At 25.0% G+C, this 10,624-nt stretch overlaps 1 protein-coding gene across 1 annotated transcript; it reads left to right on the plus strand.

Moving 5' to 3' along the window:
- The first annotated feature begins 2,045 nt into the window (after positions 1 to 2,045).
- LOC111685975 (dual specificity tyrosine-phosphorylation-regulated kinase 2) lies at positions 2,046 to 3,874 on the plus strand. Its single transcript, XM_023448260.2, has 4 exons — positions 2,046 to 2,258; positions 2,335 to 2,761; positions 3,323 to 3,492; positions 3,569 to 3,874. Exons 1-4 carry the CDS (start codon positions 2,238 to 2,240, stop codon positions 3,848 to 3,850), a joined length of 900 nt encoding a protein of 299 aa, XP_023304028.2. The 5' UTR covers positions 2,046 to 2,237; the 3' UTR covers positions 3,851 to 3,874.
- Positions 3,875 to 10,624: the final 6,750 nt, after the last annotated feature.

The following is a 10,624-nucleotide window of genomic DNA, read 5'->3' on the forward strand; positions in this document are numbered from 1 at the left end:
CCACAAGTGTAAATTACATGTTACAGCTTTTAATATGCAATTTTTTTAATTAATTAATAAATAAACATATTTTCACTTTTGTTTTTGACATGAAGGTCAAGCTGGTTTAATGGCAAGCAAGTTTTTTCTCTTAAAACAGCATAATATGCATGAGAAAAGAAATTCGTGTTTAAGCAAAAAAGTTCAATTAACATTGAAATTTTAAAACTAAAATACTAAAGAAAACTATCAAAAGCTTTTGAAAGCTTTCTTTATAAATAAAGCTTTAAAAAAGCTTAATTCTTTAGAAGACTAATTGTTTCTACTAATATTAAAGCTTTTTTGCAACAGCTTTAAACATTATCTCAAAAACAGCAAATATTATGTTCGAAAATCTATAAAATTCTTAAAAATGACCAAAAACTAAATAACTTTATGTAAAACCTTAAAATTCTGTCAAAGCTTTTAAAAAGCTTTCGCATAAAAAACACTTAAATCAGCTAAACATTAATTCCTTTAAAAAGTATACTTTTTCTTAATTTTTTTGGTAAAATTTGCAAAATAAAAAAAGCTTTTCGAAAGCTTTTGCGAAAAAATTATTTTGCAACAGTTTAAAGCTTTATCCCAAAAACAGTAAAAATTGTCTTTTAAAATCTATAAAACTCTTAAAAATAACCAAAACCCCAAAAAAAAACTGCCAAAGCTTTTAAAAAGCTTTTGGGTAAGAAACACTTAAATTAACAAAGCATCACTAAAAATATTTATTCATATAAAAAAGACAATTATTTTTAATTTTTTTTACAAAATTTGCGAATTTTTGAAAAGAGCTTTTTCAAAGCTTTCACAAAAGCTTTTACGAAAAAACCTATAAGAAGAAAAACGATAACTTAAAAATATAATTGATTTATAAATATTCTTTTTTGTAAATTTTTAAGAGAAAAAAACTAAAAACTCAATAAAAGCTTTTAAAAAAGCTTTTACAAAAAACCCTAAAATCAACAGAATAGCACTATGTTATATAATATCTTTAAGCAAAAGACATTTTTTTTTTAAATTTTGGTGAAAACTTCTTATCTTTAAAAAAAGCTTGTCGAAAGCTTTTAAAAAAAATCCATTAAATCAATAGAAAAATCAATCAAAAAATCACTTGAAAATTTACATCACATAGTTTTGTTTATTAACACAATTTCCTTAAGATTTAGATCAAAATATGTTAAAGCTCATTAAAAGCTTTCAACATTTTTATAATATTACTAAAAGTTTTGACAACTTTTTTGTAAAAAAAAATACATAAAATTGTTAAAAATAATATTGTTTTTAAAAAAACTTATATTACAATCTATTTTTTGAAAGATTTGTAAAAGCTTTTTTTTTGTAAATTGTACAAAAAGCTTTAAATAAGTTTTTTTTAATTCAAAATAAATGGAAAAATCCATTAATCATTAAAATGTATATGTTTTTTACAAAGAAAAACACAAAATTTTGTAAAAGCTCTTGGAATGGTTAAAAGCTTTTAAAAAGCTTCGTCAAAAATCATTAGATAATAATTTAGTTCTGCAATTCAATGAAAACAAAACACTTTTTACATTTTTTTATAAAAAAGCTTTTATTTGAAAAAGCTTTAAAATTTTTAGAATAATTTTTATAAAAAAAGGTTAAAAAATTAAAAATAAATTAGTCTAGTTTCTGATTAAAATACTTTTGATAACATTTTTGGAAAACAAAACGTAAAAACTTTCAAAGCTTTTAGAGAGCTTTTATGAAAAATTACAAAATTTATGAGAAGAACTATATTTTTTGGATTTACAACTATTTTGAAGTACATTTTTAGGAAAAATTAACAAAAGCTTTGCAAAGTTTTTGAAGATTTGAGTTTTTTTGTTATAAAATCGTAAAAAAAGCTTTTTGTGATATTTAAGGCAAAATCCTAATCAAAAACTCTAGACTTTTTAAAAAAGAATATGATTTATTAATATTGTTTGAGCATGAGTAACATAGCTTTTAGAAAAAGTTTAAAGCTTTTAAAATAGTTCTAATTTTTTCTTTACAATTCTTTTTACTTTTAGCAATACGCACTTGCAGCAAACCTAACACCAATGTACGCGGTTCCGGTAACTTTTCAACAGCAAACAAATATAATTATTTAAATTTGTAAGAGAAAAGAGTAAAAAATTATTACAATTTTTAAAAAAATTGCAAATTAACAGCAATAACTAAAGCTGGAAATATTAGAAGAAAATTGATATAACATAAGCAAAATGTTAGTTGATGAAATGCCGGTAAGTAATGGGGGGGAGAAAAGGGAGAAAAGAAAAACAATAACATGATCAAATCTAAATCCTTTCAAACCCTTAGGTTCAGATCGACAACAACAAATGTCGTCGCGATCGTGATACCCGTCTCTCAAATCCACGCCTTGATTTACCCTCTCTCTGCAATGTGGGCAGTACACGAGGCTCTTCACGTAATCATCATCATTCGAATGGTCATCATCATGGTGCAACACTGCAGCAACAACAGCAGCAGCAGCAACATCAACAAACTACCAACAGCACACAGCTACACAATCGCAGTCCATCGAATGGCAATATTAGCAATAACATTAATAATAATAACAACAATAACAATAATTTGGGATCACCAGTGTCCTCTAATACAGTATCCTCGCATGGTAATTCATCAAGTGGTGAGAGAGGCTCATCGACCAAGTCCAACTCAAGTACGGGTAGCGGTAATTCAGCCAGAGAAGAAATGAAATGTATCACACCAATGACGCCATCAGGTAGGCTTTTGTTTTTGAAAAACTTTCGCAATTAATTGAGGACCTAAAAGTAGGCTTTAGTTTTATTTAAATTGAGGGTGGCTAAAAGTATGCTGTACTTTTTTAACTTAAATTTACCATCTGTTTTAATTATGTTGACTTTTGCTACAACCAAAAAAAATAAAACGTAAAGCAAATTCAATGTAAAAACTCTATTTCCCAGCTGGATATTAAGGTCAAGGTTTATATTTCAACATTAAACAAATACCTGCCTCTGCTGTGCACTTCACCGAGAGAGTGCTTGGCAAATAGAGAAAACGAAATGTAAAAGCTTTTAAACAAAATGTCAAGTATTAATTAGGCGAATTTTTATTATTTTAAAAATTTTGTTTTTTTCAAAAAAAACAGAAAGAAAGCAAATAAAATAAATACGCTACAAAAATTAAAAACAAAAACATTTATAATTAGCACAGCCAGAGAGTAAAAGAGTTAAAAAAAACCCACAGCCTACCTCTAATAGTTAAAACGCCAAAAACTATACTATACCCTTTATTATCTAATAAATATTCTTATTACTTTCAGAGCTGGTTAAAAAATATAGTAATTATTTGACTGATATGGAATTTGAAGAGCTAAGAGTGTATAAGGAAATCTGGTATTTTGGACAACATGCCAATAAAAATTATTCCAATAAAGTCTCAGCATCCACCACCAATTCAGGTTATGATGATGAAAATGGCAATTATAAAATTGTAAGTAAAACTTTTAACTTCATTATGAGTTTCTTTTAATAAATCTCTTTGTTATCGTCTTCCATACACCTTACAGATTGAACATGATCATATTGCTTTTCGTTATGAAATTCTAGAAATCATAGGTAAAGGTAGTTTTGGTCAGGTTATTCGAGCTTTGGATCATAAGACCAATACACATGTGGCCATTAAAATAATACGCAATAAGAAACGTTTCTTAAATCAGGCCGTAGTTGAATTGAATATATTGGATGAGTTGCGTGAAAAGGATGCTGATGGATCTCATAATGTTATACATATGTTGGATTATATGTATTTTAGGAAACATTTATGCATTACATTTGAATTGATGAGGTAAGTGGTGAAATTGATTAAGTATTATTATTATTTTTTTTTTTTTTTGCTAAAAAGTGAAATAAACCCTCTAGTTGGAGTTGAAAACTGTTCTCTTCTAGCTCTGTTCTAGTTTTTCTCTAAATCAGTTCTTGTTCTGTTCTAGTTCTGTTCTAATTGTGTTCTAGTTGTGTTCTAGTTGTGTTCTAGTGCTGTTCTAGTTCTGTTCTAGTTCTGTTATAGTTCAGTTCTAGTTCAGTTCTAGTTCAGTTCTAGTTCAGTTCTAGTTCAGTTCTAGTTCAGTTCTAGTTCAGTTCTAGTTCAGTTCTAGTTCAGTTCTAGTTCAGTTCTAGTTCAGTTCTAGTTCAGTTCTAGTTCAGTTCTAGTTCAGTTCTAGTTCAGTTCTAGTTCAGTTCTAGTTCAGTTCTAGTTCAGTTCTAGTTCAGTTCTAGTTCAGTTCTAGTTCAGTTCTAGTTCAGTTCTAGTTCAGTTCTAGTTCAGTTCTAGTTCAGTTCTAGTTCAGTTCTAGTTCAGTTCTAGTTCAGTTCTAGTTCAGTTCTAGTTCAGTTCTAGTTCAGTTCTAGTTCAATTCTAGTTCAGTTCTAGTTCTAGTTCAGTTCTAGTTCAGTTCTAGTTCAGTTCTAGTTCAGTTCTAGTTCAGTTCTAGTTCAGTTCTAGTTCAGTTCTAGTTCAGTTCTAGTTCAGTTCTAGTTCAGTTCTAGTTCAGTTCTAGTTCAGTTCTAGTTCAGTTCTAGTTCAGTTCTAGTTCAGTTCTAGTTTAGTTCAGTTCTAGTTCAGTTCTAGTTCAGTTCTAGTTCAGTTCTAGTTCAGTTCTAGTTCAGTTCTAGTTCAGTTCTAGTTCAGTTCTAGTTCAGTTCTAGTTCAGTTCTAGTTCAGTTCTAGTTCAGTTCTAGTTCAGTTCTAGTTCAGTTCTAGTTCAGTTCTAGTTCAGTTCTAGTTCAGTTCTAGTTCAGTTCTAGTTCAGTTCTAGTTCAGTTCTAGTTCAGTTCTAGTTCAGTTCTAGTTCAGTTCTAGTTCAGTTCTAGTTCAGTTCTAGTTCAGTTCTAGTTCAGTTCTAGTTCAGTTCTAGTTTCAGTTCTAGTTCAGTTCTAGTTCAGTTCTAGTTCAGTTCTAGTTCAGTTCTAGTTCAGTTCTAGTTCAGTTCTAGTTCAGTTCTAGTTCAGTTCTAGTTCAGTTCTAGTTCAGTTCTAGTTCAGTTCTAGTTCAGTTCTAGTTGTGTTCTAGTTCTGTTCTAGTTCTGTTCTAGTTCTGTTCTAGTTCTGTTCTAGTTCTGTTCTAGTTCTGTTCTAGTTCAGTTCTAGTTCAGTTCTAGTTCCGTTCTAGTTCTGTTTTAGTTCTGTTCTAGTTCTGTTCTAGTTCTGCTCTAGTTCTGTTCTAGTTCTGTTCTAGTTCTATTCTAGTTCTATTCTAGTTCTATTCTAGTTCTGTTCTAGTTCTGTTCTAGTTCTGTTCTAGTTCTGTTATGGTTCTGTTTTAGTTCAGTTCTAGTTCTGTTCTAGTTCTGTTCTAGTTCTTATTGTATCAACAAGTAAAGGAATAATTACTTTATCTAACAAAACCCTTTGTATTTATTGAAACGCCTTAAAGTATGCTCATTTATTTTCATTATGATACCCTTTAGAGCATGCTCTAGTAATTGCTATTATGAAACGCCTAAATGTATACATTGCTTTTAAAGTAAATATGTATTTATGTACTTATTATATGTTGGCAAACAATAATAAAATGTTTTTTCTCATTTAAGCTGAATAAATTTTCAGTTTATATGTTGTTGGTAATGTAATTATTGTTGTGTTCTTGTTGTTATTATTATGATATTTATGTTGTTGTCATTGTATAAAACTTAAACACAACATGATGTTAGTGGGTGTTATATGGATTTTATTATTCTTTCTTTCGTATTAGTAACACTTGTCTGTTGATTTTGTTAGTGTGATTTAATGGAAACACATAGATTTTTATTTGGTTTGATTAAAAAAAAAGTAAGACATTTGGCGTAAGAAATTTTTATATAGAAAACGTGTTGTAAATGTATAATTTGTGGGAGGTCATGCCTATGGAGAAGAAACTTTTTTTTCGTTTCTTTGTTGTTTAAGTAATTTGTAACTGCAGCATACTTTAAGGCGTTCGTTTAACATTTTTTTACTTTAGTTTCTTGTTGAAAAAAATTATGAATTACATAAGAACAAATAAGCAAACAAAGTTTTCAATACATTTTTATGCATAAATTTTCTTTAAAAAGAAACTTTCTAACAAGGAAATATTATGCATTTTTATTAAAAAAAGAAAAAGAATCAATTTTTTTACTTTTTTTTTCATTTAAAAAAGAAAACTTTTGCTGTTTTGTATTTTACAAATTCTATTCTTTTAAATAAACAATTTTGTGCAGTTGTTAAGCCTTAAAGTTAGACAATAATTTTATGCAAAAATATTTTAAAAAATATGCTTAGACTTTGTTAAAGAAAGGCAACAAAGAAAGTTTCTTTTGTAGACCCATAAATTATCTCACTGACAATGTTGACAAAGATATTGCAAAGAAAAACAACAGCATACTTTATATTGCTTACACAAAAACAAATATTTAAAGTATACTTTAAGGGATCATAAAAAATATTGTTTGTTAACAAACAAATAAGAAAACTTGTGTATTAAAATTTACAAGAAAATTATAATGTTTTTATAAAAATTTCTTTAATTTTCCACTCACAGAGCAAAAAAAACCGTTAACAAGTTCAAAAAAACTTTTTAATATTCTTTAATAAGCAGATTTATAGATTTGTTTACTTTTTTTAGATTTTTTAAGGTTTTTTTCAACTTTTCATAACCACAACCTTGAATTTAATTTCTCGTTAAACTAGACAGCCAACAAAAAACAAAGCTATTTCAATTATTTGATCCATAAAGTAGGTGTATAATTGTATAAAAAAACAAAACAAAACTCCAAACAAATATTGAACTTAACCTTAAACAAAAGGTCTTAAAACAAAAACAACAATAGATTTTTGTTCCTTTTGCTTCTAACTTAACCATTTTGCAAAAAAAATATATTTAACCAGCTTACAACATGTATAGCATACCCTTAAGGCGTTTTATTTGCAGTTCAATTCATATTTGTTTTAACGTCATAATATCAAAAACAATAACAAAAAAACATGATAAAATTAAAAAAATATATTTCAACTTTGCATGTCATTGAACGTTTACCCCATAAACACCCCCAGTATCAAAATGTCAAAATAAAAGACAATTATTACAGCGTTAAACACATTTTTTTTCAAAAATTTTCAAAAAAATTATATCAAGACATAAATTTTAATGTCATGACATAATTTTTTATGTTAAGACAGAAAAATTATCTTAGACATAAATTTCTTTAGAACTTCTCAACTTAAAAATAAATCTCTTTAGAACTTCTTAACTTAAACATAAATTTCCTGACTTAGACATTAATTTGTTTTAGAAAATTTTTGTCTTGACATAAGTTTCTTTAGAAAATTTTGTCTTAGACATAAATTTCTTTAGAATTTCTTTGCTTAGATATAAATTCCTTTAGAATTTGATGGCTTAGACATAAATTTCTTTAGAAAATTTTGTCTTAGACATAAATTTCTTTAGAAAATTTTGTCTTAGACATAAATTTCTTTAGAAAATTTTGTCTTAGACATAAATTTCTTTAGAAAATTTTGTCTTAGACATAAATTTCTTTAGAAAATTTTGTCTTAGACATAAATTTCTTTAGAAAATTTTGTCTTAGACATAAATTTCTTTAGAAAATTTTGTCTTAGACATAAATTTCTTTAGAAAATTTTGTCTTAGACATAAATTTCTTTAGAAAATTTTGTCTTAGACATAAATTTCTTTAGAAAATTTTGTCTTAGACATAAATTTCTTTAGAAAATTTTGTCTTAGACATAAATTTCTTTAGAAAATTTTGTCTTAGACATAAATTTCTTTAGAAAATTTTGTCTTAGACATAAAATTTCTTTAGAAAATTTTGTCTTAGACATAAATTTCTTTAGAAAATTTTGTCTTAGACATAAATTTCTTTAGAAAATTTTGTCTTAGACATAAATTTCTTTAGAAAATTTTGTCTTAGACATAAATTTCTTTAGAAAATTTTGTCTTAGACATAAATTTCTTTAGAAAATTTTGTTCTTAGACATAAATTTCTTTAGAAAATTTTGTCTTAGACATAAATTTCTTTAGAAAATTTTGTCTTAGACATAAATTTCTTTAGAAAATTTTGTCTTAGACAAAATTTCTTTAGAAAATTTTGTCTTAGACATAAATTTCTTTAGAAAATTTTGTCTTAGACATAAATTTCTTTAGAAAATTTTGTCTTAGACATAAATTTCTTTAGAAATTTTTGTCTTAGACATAAATTTCTTTAGAAAATTTTGTCTTAGACATAAATTTTCTTTAGAAAATTTTGTCTTAGACATAAAATTTCTTTAGAAAATTTTTGTCTTAGACATAATTTTCTTTAGAAAATTTTGTCTTAGACATAAATTTCTTTAGAAAATTTTGTCTTAGACATAAATTTCTTTAGAAAATTTTGTCTTAGACATAAATTTCTTTAGAAAATTTTGTCTTAGACATAAATTTCTTTAGAAAATTTTGTCTTAGACATAAATTTTCTTTAGAAAATTTTGTCTTAGACATAATTTCTTTAGAAAATTTTGTCTTAGACATAAATTTCTTTAGAAAATTTTGTCTTAGACATAAATTTCTTTAGAAAATTTTGTCTTAGACATAAATTTCTTTAGAAAATTTTGTCTTAGACATAAATTTCTTTAGAAAATTTTGTCTTAGACATAAATTTCTTTAGAAAATTTTGTCTTAGACATAAATTTCTTTAGAAAATTTTGTCTTAGACATAAATTTCTTTAGAAAATTTTGTCTTAGACATAAATTTCTTTAGAAAATTTTGTCTTAGACATAAATTTCTTTAGAAAATTTGTCTTAGACATAAATTTCTTTAGAAAATTTTGTCTTAGACATAAATTTCTTTAGAAAATTTTGTCTTAGACATAAAATTTCTTTAGAAAATTTTGTCTTAGACATAAATTTCTTTAGAAAATTTTGTCTTAGACATAAATTTCTTTAGAAAATTTTGTCTTAGACATAAATTTCTTTAGAAAATTTTGTCTTAGACATAAATTTCTTTAGAAAATTTTGTCTTAGACATAAATTTCTTTAGAAAATTTTGTCTTAGACATAAATTCTTTAGAAAATTTTGTCTTAGACATAAATTTCTTTAGAAAATTTTGTCTTAGACATTAAATTTCTTTAGAAAATTTTGTCTTAGACATAAATTTCTTTAGAAAATTTTGTCTTAGACATAAATTTCTTTTAGAAAATTTTGTCTTAGACATAAATTTCTTTAGAAAATTTTGTCTTAGACATAAATTTTCTTAGAAAATTTTGTCTTAGACATAAATTTCTTTAGAAAATTTTGTCTTAGACATAAATTTTCTTTAGAAAATTTTGTCTTAGACATAAATTTCTTTAGAAAATTTTGTCTTAGACATAAATTTCTTTAGAAAATTTTGTCTTAGACATAAATTTCTTTAGAAAATTTTGTCTTAGACATAAATTTCTTTAGAAAAATTTTGTCTTAGACATAAATTTCTTTAGAAAATTTGTCTTCTTAGACATAAATTTCTTTAGAAAATTTTGTCTTAGACATAAATTTCTTTAGAAAATTTTGTCTTAGACATAAATTTCTTTAGAAAATTTTGTCTTAGACATAAATTTCTTTAGAAAATTTTGTCTTAGACATAAATTTCTTTAGAAAATTTTGTCTTAGACATAAATTTCTTTAGAAAATTTTGTCTTAGACATAAATTTCTTTAGAAAATTTTGTCTTAGACATAAATTTCTTTAGAAAATTTTGTCTTAGACATAAATTTCTTTAGAAAATTTTGTCTTAGACATAAATTTCTTTAGAAAATTTTGTCTTAGACATAATTTTCTTTAGAAAATTTTGTCTTAGACATAAATTTCTTTAGAAAATTTTTGTCTTAGACATAAATTTCTTTAGAAAATTTTGTCTTAGACATAAATTTCTTTAGAAAATTTTGTCTTAGACATAAATTTCTTTAGAAAATTTTGTCTTAGACATAAATTTCTTTAGAAATTTTTGTCTTAGACATAAATTTCTTTAGAAAATTTTGTCTTAGACATAAATTTCTTTAGAAAATTTTGTCTTAGACATAAATTTCTTTAGAAAATTTTGTCTTAGACATAAATTTCTTTAGAAAATTTTGTCTTAGACATAAATTTCTTTAGAAAATTTTGTCTTAGACATAAATTTCTTTAGAAAAATTTGTCTTAGACATAAATTTCTTTAGAAATATTTGTCTTAGACATAAATTTCTTTAGAAAATTTTTGTCTTAGACATAAATTTCTTTAGAAAATTTTGTCTTAGACATAAATTTCTTTAGAAAATTTTGTCTTAGACATAAATTTCTTTAGAAAATTTTGTCTTAGACATAAATTTCTTTAGAAAATTTTGTCTTTAGACATAAATTTCTTTAGAAAATTTTGTCTTAGACATAAATTTCTTTAGAAAAATTTTGTCTTAGACATAAATTTCTTTAGAAAATTTGTCTTAGACATAAATTTCTTTAGAAAATTTTGTCTTAGACATAAATTTCTTTAGAAAATTTTGTCTTAGACATAAATTTCTTTAGAAAATTTTGTCTTAGACATAAATTTCTTTAGAAAATTTTGTCTTTAGACATAAATTTCTTTAGAAAATTTTGTCTTAGACAT

Source organism: Lucilia cuprina, chromosome 2 (genome assembly GCF_022045245.1).
Source record: "Lucilia cuprina isolate Lc7/37 chromosome 2, ASM2204524v1, whole genome shotgun sequence".
Lineage (NCBI taxonomy): Eukaryota > Metazoa > Arthropoda > Insecta > Diptera > Calliphoridae > Lucilia > Lucilia cuprina.

Excerpts from the sequence above, each read along its gene's own strand:
- LOC111685975 (XM_023448260.2), top strand. The coding sequence starts at position 2,238 with ATGTTAGTTGATGAAATGCCG. Across the intron at positions 2,259-2,334 it reads TGTTAGTTGATGAAATGCCG|GTTCAGATCGACAACAACAA; the intron begins GTAAGTAATGGG and ends TCAAACCCTTAG. Across the intron at positions 3,493-3,568 it reads AAAATGGCAATTATAAAATT|ATTGAACATGATCATATTGC; the intron begins GTAAGTAAAACT and ends TACACCTTACAG.